Source organism: Ammodytes marinus, assembly GCF_949987685.1.
Source record: "Ammodytes marinus genome assembly, chromosome: 6".
NCBI classification, from domain to species: domain Eukaryota; kingdom Metazoa; phylum Chordata; class Actinopteri; order Uranoscopiformes; family Ammodytidae; genus Ammodytes; species Ammodytes marinus.
Window position 1 is genome coordinate 30,756,280 of NC_137235.1, and position 24,796 is coordinate 30,781,075.

A 24,796-nucleotide genomic window follows, 5' to 3' on the forward strand; every position below is an offset into this window, starting at 1 on the left:
CTTTATGAAACGTGCACATTATGTAAGTGATCACTGTATGAATAAAGAGCGATATTATATTACCAAATAAATCGCTTGCTTCACCTTTAACAATGAACCAACTGTACACTGCCCTCTGACCAGCTGCTGAACATTGTGAAGCATTAAGACGCTGAGGAGACATACTTCTCTAGGAGTTTGTGAAGGATAAATAGAAGGTTTGTTGCTGCTCTTGCTTACAGATTTGGTGATAATAGTTAATTCAAATGTATATGCACTTTCCTTGCTCCTATATACAAAAGCCCCTACGTTCCAATTAACGGTACTCCCATCCCATGCTATTCAGTATGGCAGAAAAAGATTTAGGATGTCCCAATATATGCCCTGTGTTCCAAATTGTTTACGCTTTCATTTTATTATACTAGTAGTAGTACATACCACAACGGCCCATAAAAAGTATGTACTTTGCATGCAGTAATGCAAACAAATGGGACATACATTGACTTATTTATATTGTCGTAACATCGCACCTTGAACTTGCTTTTTCGTTTATATATCTGTCGCTCGGCTCCACTGGTTGTTTTCATTTGGATGCTCAGTCGATGAGACTTAAAGGAGCAGTAAGTGATATGGTCCTATTAGCTAACGTCCTGTCAGTGACTGCAGTTAGCAGTCCCCTCCCTCGTCCCTACGTCACCACCACATGAACGTTCAGCTGTCTTCTTCAGATAGTATCTTGATTGAGAGCAGCGAGTCATCGTTCACGGGCAAAGAGACCCGCCTCTTTATAGTGCTCTGTCTCCTGATTGGATAAAACGAGCGGGATACTCGAAATTTTAGCTGGCAATTACTGCAAAGCCGAATGACTGGGAGACCTGTGTTATGAACTGTGCATATTGTTTAAGTGATTACTGTATGAATATAAAGTGATTTAACACATATTTTAACAAAAAAAATCACTTACTTCCCCTTTAACTTGCGCTGTATAGTGGATTGTGAGCTTTCTGAGTCATACTTTGTAGCAGGTTAGTATGAGTATTGGACAGAGGAGTATGCAAAAATATACCTGGATGCCCTACTACTTCATTCCGGTCATAGTTTGCGGTGTGCAAAGCAGCATGCTTTTTGGTGGTTCTGACCCACAATGCTCTGTGCACACTAACTGAGTCGCCAAGAGAAAACAACCTGCAATGCCATGGATGTATAAACAAATGAGTAAAGTTCAAGGTGCAATGTAATGGCGATATAGTACGCCACAATTATATGCATACTGCATGGAAATGGGAAACTTTTTCTGGACAGCTGCAGTATAAAAGTAATAGAAAGTGTATGTGATTTGGAAGGCAGATTAGGGATTTCATGAATAGGGGGAAAATAAATTGAATTGATAATAAAGTTGATTTGATAAAAACAGTCATGATGCAATGAATTTAGATCTGTCTTTTTTTATTAAATAATTTCCATTCAACATTTATCATTCACAACACAAAATAAATGCTGATTATTTAAGTAGGCCTACTGTTAGGTAGGCAGCGTCCAGTAGGGGCTAGTTCTGACCTCACACTATACTGTACTCGTTTATAAGCCCTCCCCCCCGCCCCTCCTCTCCTCCAATCCGTCCCTGCTGTGTCCCATTAAAGCGATTTCAGCGCATGCAGGCAAGGACTCGTCCCTACGGCTACGGATGGCAACATGGCGACAGAGGTAAGGCTGTTACATTATCTGTTTCCTTCCCCTGCCTCGGGCTAACCCATTACCGGTATGGGCAAGTTTTAACATTACTATTCAATTAGAACAGGCGCGTGGGCAGTTAATATGGTCAACGAGAGGCAGACGGCTCAACTGTGCCACACTGATTCAGCTGCAGCTCACTCAAATCACTACTGACGGCTGTGTCCTACATTGTATCATATGGATGGTGTCAGTTTCGTCCGAGGGATTGATAAGCATTATTTATTTATTTATTTGAACCCCTTCTGGAAGCCTGCTGTGGCATGTTGGAGGGGGAAGTCCCATAAATAGCCTAGCAAAGTCAGCTGCCCTTCATTGAAACAGAAATGGGTCAGAAACGGCGGATCATAGCGCGGTCCTCTCCGCTCTATTAAGCTGTTTTGGTGAAAGCAGATCTGTTTTTATTTGTCTGTTGATCCGCCCCGTTAATCCGGTGACAGGCCAGTGTGTGTGTGGACAGCGACCACGCAAACACACGTAGCCTACACGCACACAGGCGCGCGCGCGGACGAATAGCGTTCAGCACCATGGAGAGAAGCCACGCCGCTCTGACCTTCCTCACTGCTTCTCTCGGCTCCATTTGCTTTGAAAAAGAAAAATGCTATTAAGGAGACTGACAAAATGTTCACCCAGCATGCACTTAACCCTAACCATGCCCCCAGTGCAATCAGCATGCCCGGCCTATGCTCCATCACAACAGTTTGGCCTTTTATCAGACTTATGCCTCATCTTGTTTCACCCAATCGATCTGTTGTGAGGTGCAATGAAATGTTGTCCCGCCGCCTGGATACTGTATCCCCTGTAAGAGCAGTGAATGGAAGTGTGTGTGTGTGTGTGTGTGTGTGTGTGTGTGTGTGTGTGTGTGTGTGTGTGTGTGTGTGTGTGTGTGTGTGTGTGTGTGTGTGTGTGTGTGTGTGTGTGTGTGTGGGGGGGGGGGGGGGTGTGTGTGTGTGTGTGTGTGTGTGTGTGTGTGTGTGTGTGTGTGTGTGTGTGTGTGTGTGTGTGTGTGTGTGTGTGTGTGTGTGTGTGTGTGTGTGTGTGTGTGTGTGTGTGTGTGTGTGTGTGTGTGTGTGTGGAAACGATATGCTGGGCTCTGCTCCAACAGGCAACAAGGCAGAAATGAGTGCAGACACCGAGCCGCATGGTGATTGATCGCTCCTTGTCTGCCTCTCCTCCATCATCCTACTATTCCGAATCAGACACTGTTTGTACACATTACGAGGGAACAGGTGCACTGAGAGATGGAGCTCTCTCGGGGGACTCATTAGATGCTGCATCAAACGTCATTATATATATATATGTCTGTGTGTGTGTGTGTGTGTGTGTCCTCAGTTCCACAATCTGCAGGAGTTGAGGCACAGTGCGTCTCTGGCCAATAAAGTCTTCATCCAGAGAGACTACAGTGAAGGAACCACGTGCAAGTTCCAGACCAAGTTCCCCTCTGAGCTGGAGAGCAGGGTGAGGCTGCTGCACACAGGCATCTGACATGAATGTACAGCATATTCCTAGCCATCATAGTACTGGGTATATGACATGATGTCTAAGGGGAGTGTGTATTGTGTGATGAGAATACTTCAAGAGAGACGCATAGAAACTATTGTAATGCTATGTATTGGTTTATTCCACATAGTGTGTTGTGTGAGACAGGGGATACATGGTGGTTAATACAGTAAGGAGGGCCTTTCGCCTGTGTTGAATGCCATTGCTTCCTCCAAGTTGGAAGAAGATGGTAAAAAGGGCTTGATTCTAAAGCAATACGTGCTAATTATTTGATAATGCATATCAGGAGATCCACCACCACAGTAATGCAAACATTTCCTTTTTGAAACACTCCTTCACCTCCTCGAAATCTTTATTAATACACAAATGAACCGAACGAGAACAATGGATTGTGATAAAGTAAAGATAAACAAGTTCCCCAGCAAAGAGTTAATACATGTATACGTGAAAAAAAAGGTACCTAGTGAATTCCTTGTACCCCAGCCCTGCTGCTCATGAACCTCCCGCCTGTGTGTCCAGATTGAGCGGACACTGTTTGAGGACACTGTGAAGACGCTGAATAACTACTACGCAGAGGCGGAGAAGATAGGAGGCCAGTCCTACCTGGAGGGCTGTCTGGCCTGCTCTACAGCCTACCTCATCTTCCTCTGCATGGAGACACGCTATGAGAAGGTCAGTCCGCTCAGATGTTAACTCTCTGAAAACGTGGTTAACATGTATAGTATCTCTAGCCTGGTCCTACCAGACCATCGTACTTCATTTCATTTGTACAGAAGGTCTGGAATCGCTCAATTGACAAAACGTTAACTCACTTGAAGGCGGGTGTCTGTTTGAAGTTTAAAACTATTGGTTCTGCCCAGTGTCACTCTGGATCTGCCAACCAAATCGCATAACGTTTGGTCGTGATGTACGTCATGCGCCCGGCTTCTGAGCCACTCCCTCTGTTCGCTGATTGGACAGGCAAAAATCTGGCCAGAGAAAACCTAAGAATATACCGCAGGCCCAGACTGACTACTGCAGGGAAATGAAAACTGAGCAGAAGTACGTTGGGCGGGCGGTGCCAGGCTATAGTAGGGGAGAACGGGGTAATTTGTCACATGGGTTGGATGTCACATTCGTTATATCTCGCCACCAGAGCGCGCTAGCTCTGAAATGTTGATATAAAAAAGGTCCAGAATTGGGATCAGAGGTCACATACATAGACTTCCTTGGAGGAAGACAGTTGCATTTCAGGTGAGAGGATGTTTTGTGTTTTTCATGTCAAATTCTAAATATTTTGCTTCTCAGTATTTTTCTTCTAGGCTTTTACACAATGGGTTTATAACAAAACACTTGTTACCCTCAGAAAGTGTGAAGGGTAAACTATAGTTTAGATTGTGGTTAGCAAGCTAATTAGTTGTCAGATGGTTGTTGGCCTTGATGCTAGCAAGAAATTCAAGTTGGGGTTGGTCATCAAATTTTTTGGGGGGTTGGTTGTCACATGTTATCTCAAGGCTGCAGCCAGAAAAGGAACCCAATAACGAAATAAATTGTCAAGCTGTATCCTCACTGACACCCCAGAGAAGGAAAGAATAGAGCAGTAAAAGGCAGCTAGCAAGCAAAAGAAAAAAGGGCAACAAAATCAAAACAACCCAGTGCATCCCAAACTAGACCAGCTGCCAAGGCTACAGAACGTTATGTAGGCCTATTTGTCAACTTGACAATGCAATTAAACATTCAAATTTGGTTCTGCCTCCTTGCCTTCTTTTTAAGATTTTTCCCATTAAGATTACATTGTGACAAACAACCCCATAGTGTGTGACAACCGACCCCTTGATGGGGTTGGTTGTCACAATGTGTCAGAGTGTCTTTGATGGTAAATTACTTCTTCATTACAATAAGTTGGAAAAAAAGAGAGACACACATTTCTAGCCAACACCCTAAGCTTCAATTTAATGTAGGAATGGCTATTGACAGATGTTTTGGTGATGAGCAATTCTCACTAGAGTAAAAAGTGTGCCTACTTACCCCGTTCTCCCCTATTCCTGGGGCACATCATTGATTTCTACATGTTCTCCTGTCACGTGTGTTCTAGGTGTTGAAGAAGATTGCTAAGTACATCCAGGAGCAGAATGAGAAGGTGTTTGCTCCCAGAGGGCTGCTCATCACAGACCCCATAGAGAGGGGAATGCGTGTCGTATCCTTACTCCGTGGTAACACAAAAAAGCATGGGCATTTATCAGTTCTGTATCATTTGTTTTTTAGAAAGCCTTTTTAACATCGAGTCAAGGGGACTACAGATGAAAAAAAGCCTTTTGGCTAATTCTGGCATTTTTAACCCATGTATGATGTGTTTTATTAATTTGCACCGACTGTCCCCTTCTTAAATAAACTGAATTGAATTGTATTGAAAGGAGAAGTAAACAATATGGTCCTTTTTGTTAATTTCCTGTCAGTGACCGCCTCTTTATAGCACTCTGTCTCCTGATTGGATAAAAACGAGCAGTATACTCAAAATGTTATCTGGCAATTACTACTAGGCTGAATGACAGGAGACCTGTGTTATGAACTACGCATTCTGTTTAAGTGATTGCTGTATGATTAAAGAGTGATCTAACACTTACAGTATGTCAACAAAAAGATATCGCTTACTACTCCTTTAACTGCACTACCTAGCAGCTTCTTGGACCTTAACTTCTCTCCCACCAGATAGAGATTTCCATCTATGAGGACCGGGGCTCCAGTGGCTCCAGCTCAGGTAGCAGCTCTGTGTCCGGCAGCACTGCCCGATGACTGGGTACTTCCTAACGGACATGCCCCCCCCCCCCCCTCCCCTGGCTCACTCACAACACTGGAGGAGAACTTATGACAATGATACTGCTCAAAGTCTTTTTCCGCACATCCCACTGCTACGCTCACACAAAGGATTGACTAGCTTGAAAGCTATAGTGCGTAACTTCTGCCCTCCCCCCCCCCATCAGGAATTCTAAGTAATTACAACACTGTCGGCGCATCAACATGAGGTAAGCCGTCCGTGCTCGTGTGTGCATTTTATTCCTTCTGCTGTACATCCAGGTGTTTTCTTAGCAGTAAAATCAACCCCTGAAACATATCTTAGGTACTTCTTGGGATTTCTCTGAGAAGTTACGCACTATAGCTTAAAATAAAGAAAGCTGTGTCGCTTGATATGTGCCAACTCCTGCTCAAGAAGCTGTTTACGCTTTTTTTTTTTCTAACCCTTGTTAAAAAGTAATGTGCATGGGCGGACAAAAATCAATCAATCCCATTGCTAGTAAGGCTTTGTGTGATCGTAGCATCACCTTCCTCCCTGTCCTCTGGTCAGTGGGGACAGTAAAGGACGGATTGTGAGAAAGTGTGTTGGCAGGAGTGAGAAAAACCCCACAAGCCTCACCAAACTTCATACCTCAGCCTCCATGGTCCAACCACTCGGCCCCAGATCAGCCCCGACCACACAGCTCATCCCACCCAACTCACCACCATCAACCACTGGGCTTTTAAAAAGGACTTTGCACAGTTTTTCCACATTTTAAATAATGGAAGTAGGATGTACGACTATTTTAACTAGGACATCCCAAAGTTTCACCTCCCTAAAGCCCAGGTGAACTGTACAAAGAACCTCTTCCTTCCTTCACCGCTGATGTAAAATCACGCTATTCTGGTATAGCAGATGAATGTTCAGCCTCGTAATGTAGCAGATCTTCCGTATTTCTCACGTTGAAGCCTATACTTTATTTGTTGGACAGACACAAGATGCTTGCACATATCCTAAATACTAACCTCTTGGTATCCATGAGACCAGCTCTTCCTACATTTCGGATTATGCAAAGAGATACTGTTCTTCACATATTGTAGCAAGTAGCCAAAAAGGATGGGTCAAAAAAAAAGTCTTCCTAGGTCATTTACCTGTTGTGTTTAAAAACACACCAACCCTTCCTTTGGTTTACTGAACAAGCATCCAAAGAACAATGACTGCCAAGAACTGGCTCACAAAATGTCAATGTGTGTATTGTTTTAAGTGACATTTTGTGCTATAAGGACTAACTTTCGTACTGCTTGTTGTTTGATACATGTTACATTGAGGTACTATACAGCTATATGACTGGAGTCAAATAAACACTGTTTCATCACAGCTGCACAGTGTTCATTCTTCTTTGTTATTGAAATAAAAATATACAAGATACACCTTTACTGCTGCGGTTATTTTGACTTGTCACAGCAGGAAAAGACCACAGGCGTCTATGATAACATTAATAATGACCTCTATAGTTCTACTTCAGGTGTGCCAACTAGCCATGACTGTAACCCACATTAAAGCTCCACTAATCAATATTTTTTATAACAATACTGGATCAATGGACTGCATATAAATCGGAAAGGTATCACTAGTAATGATGAAGGCAAAACAGAGAGTGAATATTGGACTTAACATATGTCAGGTGGTCAAAGACATGACTCCAATGGGCAATAAATGAACAAACAACCAAATAGACAAGCATGTGGCTCCAATGTTATTTAATACACCTGTTTGATAAATTCATAGTGCTTTCTCACAATTGAGTGACAGCTACATGTTATTGTATCACAGCCTGAAATTTACTACACTTGATTTACTGGTTTAGTTGGTACAAAGATCAATATGTATTTCCCGCACAACAGGCCCGTTCCTCTTTAGACATTTTTTTGACACGTCACATTAGGAAATGCACAGGTGTTGAAAATAGAAATGAACGATAGCTTAATTCAATTTAGCATCTAAAGTTTCAAGGTCCCGGTATTGCGCATGCTGGCTCAATGTTATATTTCACCGGGACAGATGAGATTGTATTAACCTCAGAAGTACACGTCTGACTTTATAGTAAGGGTACATTAAAGGTTCAGTAAGTGGAATGGTAATTTTAGCTTACTTCCTGTCAGTTACTGCAGTTAGCGGTCCCCTCCCTTGTCCTCACGTCACCACATTAATGCACTGCGGTCTTCGACTTATCTAGCATCATCTCAGATCTATACGTATGATCAAACCATCAAAACAGGCATTGGGAAGGATTTTTACCTGCTCCGCCATTGTAGGCGCATACACATTCACTCATCTGTCGCTCTGCACGTGCACTGGCAGTGAGACGGGTGCCGGTTTGTAGCGTTCTCTCTTCTGATTGGTTATCAGTAGTGGGATCCCCGATAAGTTTATTTGCCGATTACATGCAGAGCGAGTGACTGAGAGATCGGCTTTATAAAACGCGCACACTATAAGTGATCACTGTACGAATAAAGAGCGATTTAACACTTATATTAACATAAATAAATCACTTACTTCACCTTTAATAAACTGTTACTTAATGCTTATATAGTGCTATTAGCGGTTAGTAAATGCTTATTAAGCATTAAGTAACTGTTAATGTCAAGTTATTAATGGTTAGTAAATGCTTGGTTGAGCATTAACTATGTTTAGTTATCTAATGCTTATTAAGCGTGAACTAAGCATTAAGTAACAGTTCATTAATGTACCCTTGTTGTAAAGTGTTACCGATTTTCTGCTGTAGAAGAGGCTAACAGTACATTAAACATGCACCAAAAACATCAGACATTTATCATGTTTTAAAAAAAAAATGCTAATTTGATGCCAGAAATGACCTTATGTTTGCATGCATGTTTAGCTCAACTGGATATGACACTGCATCTCTCTCAACTGGGCAAGCAGCATGTTACTTGTCCCAGTTTTTCAGAATTAATTTGCAACATGTGGGACTACTACATGCACCCGTTTCACCAGAGCAAACAGGACATGTCCAAACTGCAGGATGTCCACGTACTTTACACTCTCCCTGCGTTCCAATACCCATACTTCCATACTATTTAGTATGCCAGAAAAAGATTTAGGATATCCCAATACATGCATGTCAATTGTAGTATGCTGAAAATACATAAATGCCCCTCTAACTCCAATAGCATTTGAGTATTCGTCTTTATTCTTGACATTTCTCGACATAATGAAAAAAAACTTCCTTATCTGATTTTTTTCTCTCTCCTGTGGCCCCTTGAACTCTTCTGTACTTTAGTATGTAGTGTAGTAAAAAGAAAAAGTATGTGATTTGGAACGCAGGGTAATGCACATCACACTGTCCTGTCTGGCTCCAGTCATGCAGTCTTGAAGGAAAGGCTGTCTTCATGTGTACGTGTTACCTTCATCCCCTGAGCCATCCCAGCTCAGAGAGCACCATGGCACACTGGAGCAACACTGCCTTAAAACAGGAGGCTTCCAATGTAGAGACAGAGGCGGAGCTGATGCTATAGTAAAACGGAGCCAACGCTGCATGAATGAATGAATGGAGGGACAGAATAGGGGAGAACAGAGAAAAAGAGTGGTGGAAAAACAAGGAAAAGCAGACATCAGATTGAGACAATACAGACACAGTGTAAATGGTGGAAGTCAATGGAGATGGCAAGCACGTGGAAGGAAGATGAATATAGCAGAAGAGTGGCGTGCAAACACAGGGGGATTAAGGACATCCTCATCTCTCCTTTGTACAGAAATGCAGTCCTTTGATGTTTTATATTTTGTTCTCATTGGTTCATTTTCATCTAGCTGCAGGTTTCAGAGAAAGCTCATGCATGTCTTCAAAAACGCTGATGTTGTTGAAAGGACATGGAGCGTCTCAAAAGGGCCAAAAACTAAATATTTGTTCTATATTTTTGTACCTGAATGGAATGATAATTTGACAATATTGATTTGTAGCAGTTTATTTAGTAAGTAAGTGACATGCACAGAAAACACAACAACACAGTAGCAGTAAAAAGTGATAAGTGACTTCATGAGAATAAAATATTAAAAAGTACAGAGTAAAGAAAAATAACTAAGCCCTTGTCTTCAGCCACAGCCAACAAAGCAGTGTTTAAAAGTAGTTTAAAAGTATGTTTTCTGTAACATTATTGTATTTTCCACAGCGCTGGATTTTACTGCGTTTCATGTGATTATCTTCACAGACCTGTAGGAACATAAACATTAAAGAAGATGTAAAGAAAAGTCAAACAGATTTTGAAACAGTTTTATTCACCTTTAAAAAAAAAAGGCACTAATAAGATGTGCTTACCTGCACAGCGGCCATTCTGGACGGTAAAACCTTTACCACACTGAACAAGCAGAAGAAAGAAATGCATTGGTATTCAAACCAAATATGATTTATTCATTTTAGATTTTACAGATATAAAGAACTAGTGACTTTTCCATTGCTCGATCTGTAAAATCCTTAGCGTTGACTTTTATCTTTGAAATTGCACGTGTTCATAATTCGTGCCGTGGATCTGCTCTGGATACCTGCGTGTCATTGGCTAGCACAGACGCTCCCTCTTGTCCTATTGGATAGTCTACTGTCACCACTGAGTTCATTTCTCCAGCCTGAAGGCCTCGAGCGAGGGAGCTGCCGTCTGGCCAGGAGACTTCCAGCACGGTCACCTCGTCATTTCCTGGAAGTCATGGTGGAATCATCACATCTTTTTACAAATCAGCCTTTGCTAATTAAAACAACGTTTAGATAGGGGTCAATACATGCAATAAAACTATTGGCTAATTCTACTGTCTTTATTTGTGACTCATGTTCAAGCGTCTTATTTTCTGTCATTGTGTAGAAATGGAAATCCAGACCTATATCTAGATTCTAGAACAATAATAGGGTCTGGCCATGATCAATAGACCTTTCCAACTCAAGGGGCGGCTCCTACTCGTGAATTTCAAATGCCACTGCACGCAATTGGATAGCACTACGACCAATCAGAGCAATGAACAATGTGACGTATTAAGCCGCGTTCGTTTCGCGAACAGTGGGATTAACTGTTAAATTAAACTTTTGCCGTGGTCGGCCGGTAAAACAGAACATTCATCTTACTTGCTAATGAAAAATTTGAGTGCCGTCTTCCAAATCGTAAAGGGTCGAGGCCAAAGCCGTCTCAAACTCAAACAACATATCCGCAGCCATCTCTGTTTACTATCACGGCTTAGACGCACTGTCGTCATCTGGTTACGTCCGCCCCAGAGCACCATACATAAGGCTCTGGCCCGCCCATATCAGATAGAGCCAATTGAAACGTAGCTCAGGATTTCTTGAGCTCCAATGGAGAGTGTCCAGACCAACAGGCGCGGCAAATTCAATTTGCCAGCGCCTAGTGGCAGGTCTGGATTTCCAGGCTAGTAGAAATAATTAAGTGTAAAAGAAGTTACCTAAACCAAAGTGTGCGACAGGCTCCATCTCACACAGGTACCCCGAGCCTCCGTCAATGATGCGTGTGTGAGCTCCACTCTGACGGGTGAAGGCGGTGACCTTGGCTCCGCGGGCAAAAGAGCCAAACTGGGTGCGGGGGATGACCCGAAGCCAGTTGTTAGACGAGCCCTGGCAAGGAATGACAGTTTAGGACGGGACTATAAACAAACACCACACACTGAAGTACACTTATTAAAATACCGTACAACTTTGAGGTACTTGTACTTGAGAATTTCCATTTATTCTGCTTTAGAGTTCAACTCCACCACAATTCAGAGGGAAATAGTCTAATTTTACTTCATTGCATTTCACTTAAAAGCTGTATTGATAATAGTTTGAGGCTTGAAAAAGTAAATAAAAAAGATAAGCCCCTCCCCCTCCCCTAAAACTAGCTCCAACTCGACCATATACAACACCAACATCCTGCTTACACGTTGATGCATCAGCACATTTTACTGCAGAACAAGTCCCTTTTCTGATATTAATCAAAGTTCACTTCTCTAATATTACATATTTCATTTTCTAAAGTAGTATTCTCGATTAGGGACTCGTAACAGTCATTTTACTCTGTTGAACTGCTACTTTTTCTTAAGTTAAGATCTGAATACTTCTTCCACTGAGTGACATGAAACCACAAACACACACACATGCACTACCTGTGTGACGTTGAAGACAGAGATTGGCTGCGGGGCGCTCTCCCCATGTGCCAGCAGCAGGTCCAGCTGTCCGTCCCCATCCAAGTCTGTCACAGTGCCACCTGTTCAGAGCAGAGAAAACAGCTTACACTGCACTGACCTACATAACAACTGCACCAGGGCGTTTATCTGACAGCTGCCACTCAGTAAAACCTCCTCCAAACAACACCAGGTTAGGAATATTTGGAGAGTTTGGGGGAAAAGCCTGACCTGTTCCTCTCCCTTGTGGCTCTGCAGCATCTCCCACATTTAGCTCCTGGATCAAAGGGTCTGCATCGGCCCTCCTTGACACCCTGCAAACCAAACACACAAGCGTCTAATAATAGCTTGTAATGTAAACCATAATCCAGGAAGTGTTTTTTTAATTGTTTCATGCTTCTTATTGGGGCCACGGGTTCACAGAATAATAACCATGTCACCTGAACAGCCTGTTGGGGGCGCTGCCTCTGTAGGCAATGTTGTTGATGAACACCTCCAGCTCCTTGTCATTGTCAAAGTCGGCCGCGATGACAGTGCGGACGGGCGAGGGAGTGGCAAATGCAGCAGTAGCAATGTTCTGCACAAGAGACAAGAGACAAGTGTGGCTTCATCAAACCCTTTGCACCTTAAAGACTTTTACACGCCGCCAGACATTTTGGCCGTCCTGTTCCCCTTCTTCCTCACCTTGAATTTAGAGTCGCTGCCCTGCATGTAAAGTCTGTTTGGGCCGTTCCAGTTGCCATAGACGATGTCGGTTTTTCCATCGCCATTGAAGTCGGCTAGTGCCACTCCTCTGCCATGCTGGTACTGGTCCTCCACACCTTTAAGACAAATCATGTACTTTTTTTTTTTAAAGCCTCTATATGTAGGATTTGAAAATTCCCTACCCTGGCGACTCCTAGTGGCTGAATGAAAATAAAATAAAAACAAAACACCGGGGCAGACAGCAATGCATTCTGATACTCCAAACAGGACTCCATTTTCAGTGTAACAACCTCAATATTTAAATTAGTGGTGGGCCGTTATCGGCGTTAACGTGCTGCGTTAACGCAAGACTCTTATCGGCGATAAAAAAAAATATCGCCGTTAATCTCTTATTCCACCTCCTGTTCGGCTCAGGGGAGATAATAATAGCCGGGGGCCGTTGTTGACACTTGAGGAGCCTTTATTCTCTCACACACCCGACGCTCTCTCTCTCCATCACTTGCCCACGACACAATCGGGTATTGGAACGCAGGGTGGGTGTGTGTGGCCACCGGTCGCCACGTGACTATAAGTTTCCAAGTTTTAAACACTTCTATCTCTTCAACGTCAACGTCACCGTACCCGAGTCCTAAATATCCCCATAGCAGACGCTATATTTCATCGGGGGGGAAACTTTGTTTTGCGCCACAGTTCGGCCGTAATGCTGCTGCGCACACACACAGACACAGACACAGGCGCACACACACACGCTGCATGACAGAGACGAGGGGCGCTACCAAAAAGACGAGAGGAGCGGTTGGAGCAGTTGGAGCGTTTAGAGACACATGCGTGCACATTTATTTACATAAAATCGCAATCGCAGTCATTTGTGCAGTTATGTAAAATGTTTCACTAAGGAAAATTACAGAAAAAGTAACGCACAGTGACTTTGATGAGTAACTTTAATCTGATTACTGGTTTGGAGATAGTAACGCGTTAGATTACTTACTGAAAAAAGAGGTCCGATGCCGGTAACGCGTTACTAAGTAACATCTTGTTGAACATTATTTATTTTCATCACCAATTATCATAGTAGAACAGCTTCCTCAAGCAGTTTGTGATGCATGTTGGAAACAGGAGATGAGCCCCTGGTCTGATGCGCCACCTGGCTTGAGAAACACGTTCTCAAAGACTTACTTTGAGTCATTATTTAGGGAGCACACACATATTATGAATGAATTCAAATGAGACATTTTAATCTAGATTAATCTAGATTAATTCCAAAATTAATCTAGATTAATCTAGATTAAAAAAATTAATCTATGCCCACCTCTAATTTAAATGTTCATTACAAGACAAAATTGTCTTTGGCCATGTTACTGGTTCTGTGAGGCTGTACTGAGCTTAACATCCAAATGCTAACATTCTCACAATGACAATGCTAAGTTTACCGTGTTAACAAGCCAACATGTGCTTATTAGCACTAAACCAAATAAAGCTGAGGGTAATGGGAATGTCATCATTTTAGCAATTATCTGGTTTATGTATAAAGCATTTTCATAGCAAATCCAATAGTTAACAACAATTTCAGTCAGGACCAAAGTGTTGAGCTGTTGAGTCAGAATGTTATCATGATGGTGGGCATTTAAAATAACAAGACAAAAATGTTTCATATTTTGTATAAATCCCACATTTTTTTATTTTAAAATTTTAAAAGGACATCCCTTTACCTCAGGAACAAATAACTCAAAGATGAATTAATAGCATGTCTAACTACTTTCTGCTTCTTACCGTGCTGTCTAACACTCACCCGCCTGTCTGGCCATATCAACAAAAGTCCCATCTCCATTATTCTTGAACAGGAAGTTGGGTCCGTTCTCGTTGTCACAGAACACATCGGACCTGGCCTTGCTCAGGATCGGTCCAACCACCACACCACGCCCACCTGCACAACAAGCAGACCGTGAAGGCCTCGGCTGCTTCAGTAGGGTAGCTAGCTGCTTCAGTAGGGTAGCTAGCTGCTTTAGTAGGCTAGCTATTAGCTACATTTCCAAAAAAAAAACACAAGACTTAAATTCTCCAACCTGACCTGTGAACTTGTTTACCCCAGCCTCGGGGGCCACGTCTGACAGAGCGACCACGCCTTTGCTCAAGTCACTGGCCGCCTCATCCATTTCTAAGAGAGCGTGGGGCCCGACGTTACCACTGGCATAGTTGGCCACATATATTGAGTAACGGCCTGTTCCCTACAGAGCATTGACAGGGAAGCGTGAGAGGAAGGTAAAGTGTGAATCATTGAGAAATACTGACAGATGAAGAATCATATCTTGGGGACTATAAATAAGGCTTTTCTTAAGAGTGATTCCTGACCTTTCTGTCGACACATGCGACCGAACGCCCCGCCAAGCGACTAGCGACGCCACGGCGTACATTGAGCTCGTCGCTCAGAAGATCTTCAAAGCGGCCATTCCGAAACTTGAACAGCTTGTCTGAATAAGTCGCCCGTCCTGCATTAAAAAAAAAAAAAGACAGTTATCATGATGACGAAGAATCACTCAGCAACCTGCAATTAATTACTGCTGGTGCAAAATAATTTGAGGAACACATCGTTAGCCTCATAGCATAATTGCCTAAATCATATTTACTCTACATCTACTCCATTCTACATATACTCTACATCTACTTTACCCTACTCTATAACCCTTAAAATATGACTTAGGCAATTATGCTATTAGGCTAACGAGAAGTAGATGTAGATTAGAGTAGATGTAGAGTTAAAGTAGAGTAGAGTAAATATGATTTAGGCCATTATGCTATGAGGCTAACGTCATAATAAGAACACACTGTGTGTACCAGAGTAGGCATTGTTTGTGTTGAGAAAGTAGATCTCCTCTCGTCCATCTCCGTCCACATCACAGGCCGTTACTCCAATAGCGTTTCCTGCCTTGTCCCTCAGCGCGTAGTACGGAGAGTTTTTGTCGTCGACGGCAATGTTTACCAGCCTGTTTAGAGCACGATCGTACTTCAGCACCAGGTTAGGCCCGTTGTACCTGAGGGCAAACAGCACACAGGTATGTTTTGTGATGAATGAACATGAAACACAGCAGCTTATGGACACTATCCGTGCGTTCCAAATCGCAAACTCTTTCTTTTTTCTATACATACTACATCTGACCATAAAAAGAATCTAGTTAGGATGCAGTAGGCATACACTTGGGACATACTATTTCTTATTTATGTCATCATAAAATTGCCCCGTAATATTGTCTCTTGCTTTTATAACTGTTTACGTCCCTGTTTGTTTTCGTATTGAGGCTCCGTCAATGTGACGTCACTTGCGCTCGGTGCGCACTGGATTGTGGGTCAAAATCGCCGAAATAGGATGCTGTTTTAGACACTAAAAATCTTGGCCGGATGTAGTAGACATCCGGGTATTTTTTATTTTTTTTTAAGATATTTTTTGGGCATTTTTATGCTTTATTGATAGTGTATAGACAGAGTTGAAATGGGGCAGAGAGGGGAGTGACATGCAGAGAACGACCGCGGGCTGGAATTGAACCCGGGTCCACTGCTGGCCGAGGCCCATGGAGGGACGCCCTACCAACTGAGCTAAGGGCGCCCCTCATCCGGGTATTTCTAACCATACTAAATCTGGCCACAAGAATCGAGACATCTTAAATCGTTTTTCTACCATACTAAATAGTAGATAGTATGGGTATTGGAATGCAGCCTATATGCACTTTTTTTACACTCACTCACTCACTCACCCTGCCACAACCACTTCCAGGTCACCGTCACCATCCACGTCTGTTACAGCCATCCCATAGTTGAGTTGTGTGGGATTGTGCAGTCTGTCTGGAGGAAGCATGGTCTGTGTTACATCCTGCAGCATGGGCTCAGGGCTCTGGGCCTGGGACTGATGCCACAGTCCCAGGACGAGCAACAAACCAGAAGCCCACATCACTGCAACCTGGAGGGACACAGTCAGCCTCTGCCATGATGAGTGCCATGGATTTAAAGGGGGACTGCACTCATTTTACACATGTTTTTTCTAGACCATTTATTATGTGTCTCTCGGAGTCAACTTTCCATGAATCATTAAAATAACGGAGTGGTCATTTAATGAATAATAAATCCTATTTTAATTTAACATATTATTCGAAACAAGGCAAGCAAAGACATAAACAATATGAACATGAATAGAAATAAAGTAGTTTCCAAAAAAAATATGGTCTGAATAAAAAGATCAAAAGTAATAATCGTAGCAACAAAAAACACAAAATGTTCCCCCATACAAAATGTCTGCTAAAAAAAAAACTAAAGAGGCCGATCGTGTTTCTCTCCAAACACCTGTGAACACCATTGTGTTATTCTGTTTTGGAAAAATAAATTCTATATTTGAAAATGAAAAAGTTCTAGATGCATGTCACTTCGCATTTTTAATGCAATGCCACTACACACAGCATGCGCTCTAAATGTGCGCTCTAAATGTGATAACATTTTCTCTAATACTGGTGAATTTTCGTTTAAAGTTGTTGTTCAATAAATATTCACGACATCATCTTGCTTATGCTCCTCGAAGTCAACGATAGCCTATTCCTTCCTCCTCATCCCTACATTCCTGAACAGAGAGCGCATGCAGGGGTTAATCCAAACTCCCTCTTACCAGACAGATCTATCGGTGGAGATGATTGTTCACACAGCGGTGTGATTAAATTTAGCTCCGTGTATTATATCATTTAGCAAACATCCCTCTCCTTACACAATTCGCACTTGTGTAACCTGCAGACGATTGGCCAATCAGCGAAGAACTGTGTAAAGGATAGAAAAGTTGACCAATGGCTGGCAAGTGACGCGGAAGTCTTCTTTGTTTGTAGGCAGCTTCCATACAAACACACTTCAGCGACAGAACAGGAAGGAGACAATATATTGACGCCACATTAATAATTTATACAATGGTAGAAACCCTTGCCCATGCAGACAGATTTAAATGCCAAAAGAAACTAATTTGATATTTCGCCTTCAAGAGCGGTTCAACTGCAGCTGTATTCAAGAACACCATTTCCCAGAATCCTTCGCCGTTTGCTACTACTGCGTCAGTAGTGCGACAGAAATCTGTCGCTAAACAAACCAGACACGGCCGGGTAAGCTGAAAGGGCTTTTATTATCATTTATGAATTGAACAAAGATGTGTTTAATTGAAAATAAATACATTATTATGTATACAGATAGCAACTCTTTGTCTGTGTCTTTAATATACAATGCTGCTTACCTCGACGAGAGGAGGTTTAGTTAGCTTTGTGGTAAGCTAACTTTAGCTTTCAGCAATGCAGTGGTGCAAATGCTTTTTGTTTATTTCCCAAGTTCTTTTTTCTGAGGAATTAGCCGGTTCAAGTCGTTGGAAGTAAAGACAATTCGTGTCGTCATTTAACTCTTTTGCAAATCTAAATGAAGACTTCATGCATGATTAAAAACGTATTTTTAATGAATTGCCTCTTTTTTTCTGTATTTTCCCCTCTCATGATCCAGGTGTTTTAACGTCATTTGAATAATGGAGTCAGAACAGCCAAAAGAGGAGTGTGCTCAAACCCCGCCCACACCAGCAGCACCCACACCTGCTGCATCCGAGTCAAAGAAGCCGAGTCAGGCTGCCCCCAAGCAGCGTGCCCAAGGCTCCAAAGACAACACCCAGGCTCAGGGAGACGTCAAGCCCAAACCCAGGCCTCGCTACACGGACAAGGCCAGGAAAAACGCCAAGAACAAGAAGGACAAGGCTGCAGCGGCGGATAAAGGAGCGGCCGCGGCAGCAGTCGATGCTGAGGTGAAGGAAGAGCAGTCACCGGAGGCAGAGGCAGACGACCAGGTTAACGGGCACCCCAGTGAGGAGGCAGATGTTTCAAAATCCCCAGAGGAAGAAAACGGGGAAGGGGAGAGTTGGGACACCCTGTTCAATGATGATGGGGATTGTCTGGAACCGCACCTGCCTGAAGAGGTGAGCAGGTGTGGGTGAAGTAAAAAAAGAAAAAGAAGTCCAGCTTGGCCCAACTTTTGTAACTTTTTTTTATCTCCTTATTTTTAGCTGAGGCCTATACACACATGTTGAACTGTGACAAGTTATTTGAGCCATATGTGTATCTTCTGTTGTGGCTTGCCATATTGTCATCTGTAAAATTCAATAAACAAAAAAGTGTTTAACAAAAACCCCCCACAAAAATCGTGTGCTTCTTAAAGAGTTTTTTTTAATACATCACCTAAAAGCCCAGTCGTAATTCAGAGTTAATGTACCATATTCCTTTTCCTACATTTTGCCATTCCGTTCTCCACCCACCTGTCCTCATCTGCCCTCTCTCTCGTCACTTTTTCACCCTTCCAGCTGGCTGTGAGAGAGGGTAGAAAGAAGAAGTCTATCCAGGAGGCCAGGTTTGATTACTACAACATGGACAGAGATGACGGCCACGACGACATCGACCTCTCAGAGGACGAACTCTCTCACATTGTTGAGATCTACGACTTCCCCTCTGAGTTTAAGACGGAGGACCTTATCAAATTATTTCAGTGTTACCAGTATGTATAATTCAGTGTAGCAGCCCTTAAAAAAAAAAATGAAACTACAACATAAGCCCCATTTAATCAATATGCTCATAATCATTCTCTTTAAAAAAAAAAACCAGAACATTTTCCTTACCACTTTTGTGTGACTGTGTTCTCAGACAAAGAGGCTTTGACATCAAGTGGATAGATGACACGCATGTACTGGGTCTCTTCTCGAGTTCCATAGCAGGTTAGTGCAGCACTGCTTCACATAACAGGCAGGTTAGGGGCTTGGAATACTCATCATTATCGCATATGTCTTTTCCTCTTGCCACAATGGAATTAAAACTGTTCAATACGCAGGATCAGTGTACGGTAGCAGAGTCTTGACAGGACTCAAAATTCTACACAATCAAAGCAGATGTTAATTGCTGAGCTATTGTAATTGGCATTGTAAATTGTAAGAAAAACGGTTTTAATCTCTTTCAGTCATCTTACTACACGTTGACTTTTGCCCCTTTTTCAGCCCGTGAAGCTCTAAGATCCAAACATCCTCTGATGAAGTTGCGACCGCTCTCCAAATCCTCCTCTGCCACGAAGGCCAAAGCCCGTAGCTGCTCAGGTGCATTTACTGCCTATGTGCCTTGCCTGATCTTTTTCAAAATCACTTTTCACATACTAACAGACTTAAGATTACCCATAATTGTCCTTTCCTCCCGTCCCCCAGACTACCTCCTGCCTGCTAAAGAGAGGCCTCAGACCAGTGCAGCGCTGGCCCGTAAGCTGGTGATTGGCGCCCTGGGCGTGAAGAGCACCGTCACCAAGGAGCAGCGCGACGCGGAGAGGCGTAAACTCCAGGAGGCCAGAGGTGCAATATTCACAGAGATTCATTTTCCGTGTGTTTTTTTTATTGTTTTTAACTGAAAATGCACTGTGGTCATCAGAAGCCCTTTTTTTTAAAGGGCCTTTTCTAGGAGTTTAGATGTTAGAATAAGTCTTTTAAGAATACTGCAGATCCTCTATTGTAAAGTCAATAAATGGCTTTAATATGTTCCAAGCAGGGTGTCATTAAAAAAGAACATAGATTTGCAGACAACCTTCACTAAATAAAAAATAAATAAATAAATAACACATAACGGTCCTCATCTGACAATTGCATCTGAAAGTCTCCACCACAAGTGGGAGCTGTTTTTTAATTTATAGATGAGAATGGAAAAATGTAGTGAGTTGCAAGTTGATGCCTAGAGAAAAGTTTCTTCTCCGTCCAGTTCTGTGCAGATCACAACAGGTCTATAATCAGTAGAGCAGCCATTTCCCTTCTCAGATGGAACATAAGTATATAGGCGCCGAAAAACCCACATATGGCTGTCCACTAAACAGCCAGTCAGGAAGTGGGAGCCTGCAGTATAGCACACTTAAAAAAAAGCACCTTTTGTTTAACGGCTGTGCTCTTTACTTTAGAATACAACACAAAGTGCATCATGTGCCGAACATTGTGTCCTCGGAAAGGATGCCACGCACGGTCGTACCCGCAGATTAATTTACAGCTGACGGCTCTTCGGTCTGGCTAACATTTAGCTCCACATGTGACAAAGACCGCAATGCAGATTTACTGCAACAATTGACCCAAGCGTTGTTAAGTTCAGGGCTTTTTGCTGATATGTTGAACTGTCAATGTTGATTTATCTTTTTCAGATCAAAAGCGTCTGGCAGCCAAACAGAAGGAAGACGCTTGGGAGGGAAACTGACCCCCCGCCTCGTCTGTCTGTCTGTATTTTCTTTTAGATTTCCTTGATTCAATGGAGGCTTAAGACGTCTTTCTTTTTTTTTTCCTCCTCTGTTTTTCTCAACTGGCCACTCCTTCATAACACTGCAATTCCCAGAAATGGACTTCCACCATTTCTTTCTTCTTCTTTCTGCCACATTCCCTCACCGAATGTCACTGAACATCTCCTCATCCACTTAGCCTGCAATGTTACATCAGATAACAGGGTCCCTATTACTGGTCCCTTACCTTTCTGTTCATACTTAGTCTTTGAAGGGACTGATTCCTTCATATTTTCTTAATGCTGTAAACACAGTTTGTAGTGAAGCACTAGGTCTAACCAAATATACGGTAACTGAATGCTTCAAAATTATTATTGTTTGAACCAATCTAGCCTCATGTTTGTCTTTATGTGGAACTGTTTTTTTTTAAAATGTTTTAAGAGATGACCCAAAGTAAATCCACCTGTAAAATGAGGACAGCAGCAAAGCTTTCTTTTGAAGGTACCTCACGATACAGTGCATTGTTAGACTGTAATATGAAACCAGTGTTGATAATGGATATTGTTTTAATGCTGCAATTAAAAGATGTGTCCCCTTTTGAAAATAAACAGCAGGATTCTTTACAGTTTGATGCTGACTTTTAGCCATATTGGAATCCTCTCCTCGTCTTATTCAACATTGTGTAATACGTCCGTCCAATAATGAACAATTTTTTTTGGTTTCAACAATTATGAAAAAAGATCAAATGTGTCTGGTGGTGCTCGTACATTTGAGATAAACATCTTGAATGAGTGGTATGAGTTCTCACAGCGGCTTTTAAAAGAAACAAATCCAGGGTTGGTCAAATTTGAATGAAGGTTTTGAGCAGATATTGCATTTCATAGTTATTTTAATTTTTTTTTTTAATTGAAAGATTCTCTTGTATGTGGCTGATTAAATTAAGTTGAAACTCAAGTCATCGCAACTCTCTCAAATTGCTTGAAGTCAATACAAACACGACGTGTTGTCTTTATTTCTGACAGTGGAAAGTTGAGCTTTTTGATTCAAAAGGTTTTTAAAGTATAGAGAGACATTAGTTTATTGAGATAAACGTTTAACATCAACCATTAGTTTCCTAATTCAGTGGGCTCTTCATAGTTGAGCCTCGTGACACACACTTATCCAGGCTCAGCTGAGGCTTCACCCGGCCGGCCACAGACCATGTGGCACTGGGTTTCCCTTAACTTCTCAGCGAATGAGAACGCTGCAAATCTGTCATTTGTTTTAATGCAAAGGATTTCAGCTTGATAGCAACTCAAATTTGCTGTTAAGGTTTGGCCTCAGAAGCTAGCTGTTAGTTGATATATAAACAGAATAGGAAAAAATAGATTGCTGGGACAAACAGGTTTGATATTGGGATCACTCATATTATGACATGTATCCTGCAGACATTTAATTAAAAGATGAAAATAATATTGATAAATATATATATGTGTGTGTGTGTGAAATTCCACTCTACATCCACTGTCCATCACTGCTGAAAGGAGCCCAGTAAAACAGTGAAGATCATTGGCTGAGGATAACAAAGACACACAGTAACACGTGGTGGCTCATAGCAGGCTCATTAAACCGCTGCAGTGTCAGAGGAGGCACAGTTACATGCTCAGTTTTTTTCTTTTTATTAAACCTGCAGTGTGTAGAATGTTGGGTTTTATTTCCTAGCAGATTTTGTAGAAAGTAATTATAATATCCATAAGTACATTTAATTTAGTGCGTAATAGCTGAATTTTTTTTTTAATTATTATTTTTTCCCTTAGAAAGGGTCTCATATATGTCCATATTTCTGCATATCTTGGACCAAGGCCTAGTGCCGCCATCTTGAAAGTGTCATACCAAAGGTGCAGTGTGTAATATGACATCATCAAGTAAGTTCTAGAAAGTTCTAGAATGCAACACTCCCTGGGTAACCCCACCCCTTTAGAATAATAACAGAAGCTACAGTGGCCTTCAAGGACAAGTACTAAATGTTAAACAATGCACCTGATGACATTCCAACTATGACACTTTCAAGATGGCGGCACTAGGCCTTGGTCCAAAATATGCAGAAATATGGAAATATATGAGACCCTTTCTAAGGGAAAAAATAATAATTCAAAACGTTTTTTTCAGCTATTATGCACTAAATTAAATGTACTTCTGGATATTATAATTACTTTCTACAAAATCTGCTAGGAAATAAAACCCAAAATTCTACACACTGCAGGTGTAAAGTTAGTACTTCACAATGAGCATGCTCATTTTTAATTCATGCAATTAATAAAAACCGTCTGCCGGTGATCTGTTTCCTGTGATCCCTTGTTTGCAAAAATGTGTTTGTACTGCAGACGCTTTTCAGTGCGTCACATAACACATTGTGAAAAGTGAAAAAAAAATGAATTGACAGCATGTGTTCTTGGTTTTTAATGGGCACAGGCAGGATTCATTCTAGATAAAGTCTATTTTAATCTATAGGGGTGGTATGTTGTGATGTATACAACAGCATTTTAAGCATTTAAGTGAACTTTTTCATGGAGTGAAACTAGTGATATGTAAAGGTAAACATGCTAAAAAAACTTAAAGAAATGATTTGATTTATTTTTTGTGTCACTAATTACTACTTAAGGGTTTAGATTTTAAGTGGTCTCACAGTTTGACTCATTTTCTCACTCACCCACTCTATTTGTAAATCAACTTGCAGATGTCCTGTGGTACTTTGCAAGTAGGTCTACATTTATTAGAAGTACTTTATTGGAATAATTCCTTTTAATACAAATGTATATTTCTTCTCCCTCTACATCTCAGAATCAAACATTGATAGCTTTGGTGACTTCAGACAACACATTTCCCGTACCCTTCCTGTCCAGTTATAAACATGCATCTTCACAATTGGTATTTAAAAAAGAGAAATCCTGATAAACAGAAGGATTAAGTGTACCTTTATGTATTGAGAAATTGAGTACCTCCACAGTGTGCACTGCTAGTTTTACTTAAAGGTGGGGTAAGCGATTCTGGAGAACGCTTGTTGGCGAAATCACTTTTTGTCAAATTTAGTGAATACTGTGTGTGCGCTCTGAAAGAAAAAAAAAACAGGTTCAAATTCACAGCTTAGGCTCTGTAAACTGGTGGGTTAACAAAGGGTACGTAAACTACCGTGTGGTCGCGGATAGTGATAAGATATTAACGTTGAAAAAGGGATTTTGACAACAAACATTCTCCAGAATTGCTGACTCCACCTTTAAGTGATGAATCTGAATACTGCGTACACCACCGCTTATGTCCGATTACGAAAATCTTTCGAATACAAAAATAGACACACATTGTACTCAATGTTGATTTGTAATCGTTTAAGCTTGAAGCTTTTGCAGATTTTGTTCTCTATATGTAGTGGCCAGATTACATAAATGGTCATTTATGCTTATCTTGTGTCAAAGCCAAGTCTCAGGTGGCCTCTCTTTTATAACATACTTTCATGACTTCCCGTGTGGAATGTAACCAAATCATTACAAATGTCCATAGTGAGTCTGCGGACCTCCCTGTGCTCTGTTGTTCTTGCCACTGTGCTACAGCTAGTTGCTGCTCTTTACCATCGTCGTGTGAGATCTGAGCCCTGCCTGGAATCTGGTGCTTTACTTTGGCTTGACGACGAGGTGATGCACCACAGAG

At 41.8% G+C, this 24,796-nt stretch overlaps 4 protein-coding genes across 4 annotated transcripts in view; 3 read left to right on the top strand and 1 right to left on the bottom strand.

Moving 5' to 3' along the window:
• The window catches only part of zfyve27 (zinc finger, FYVE domain containing 27), a 92,526-nt gene that overhangs the window by 10,710 nt on the left and 57,020 nt on the right, over positions 1 to 24,796 (top strand). The window lies entirely within an intron of this gene.
• On the top strand, positions 1,217 to 5,982 carry golga7ba (golgin A7 family, member Ba; the record flags this gene model as incomplete). Its single annotated transcript, XM_080028901.1, has 6 exons — positions 1,217 to 1,227; positions 1,620 to 1,683; positions 3,043 to 3,168; positions 3,730 to 3,882; positions 5,285 to 5,386; positions 5,899 to 5,982. The coding sequence occupies 6 exons, from the start codon at positions 1,217 to 1,219 to the stop codon at positions 5,980 to 5,982; spliced, it is 540 nt and encodes a 179-aa protein (XP_079885027.1).
• On the bottom strand, positions 9,930 to 17,596 carry crtac1a (cartilage acidic protein 1a). The gene is made up of 14 exons (XM_080030150.1): positions 17,484 to 17,596; positions 16,585 to 16,787; positions 15,671 to 15,867; positions 15,188 to 15,324; positions 14,907 to 15,063; positions 14,628 to 14,762; positions 12,818 to 12,954; positions 12,574 to 12,710; positions 12,365 to 12,447; positions 12,116 to 12,216; positions 11,420 to 11,588; positions 10,520 to 10,668; positions 10,296 to 10,335; positions 9,930 to 10,190 (listed from the first exon to the last, which is right to left on the bottom strand). The coding sequence occupies exons 2-14, from the start codon at positions 16,776 to 16,778 to the stop codon at positions 10,183 to 10,185; spliced, it is 1,644 nt and encodes a 547-aa protein (XP_079886276.1). The 5' UTR covers positions 16,779 to 16,787; positions 17,484 to 17,596; the 3' UTR covers positions 9,930 to 10,182.
• Positions 17,736 to 22,063, top strand: r3hcc1l (R3H domain and coiled-coil containing 1-like). The gene is made up of 7 exons (XM_080030262.1): positions 17,736 to 17,961; positions 18,347 to 18,809; positions 19,191 to 19,381; positions 19,528 to 19,598; positions 19,875 to 19,970; positions 20,076 to 20,216; positions 21,044 to 22,063. Exons 2-7 carry the CDS (start codon positions 18,369 to 18,371, stop codon positions 21,094 to 21,096), a joined length of 993 nt encoding a protein of 330 aa, XP_079886388.1. The 5' UTR covers positions 17,736 to 17,961; positions 18,347 to 18,368; the 3' UTR covers positions 21,097 to 22,063.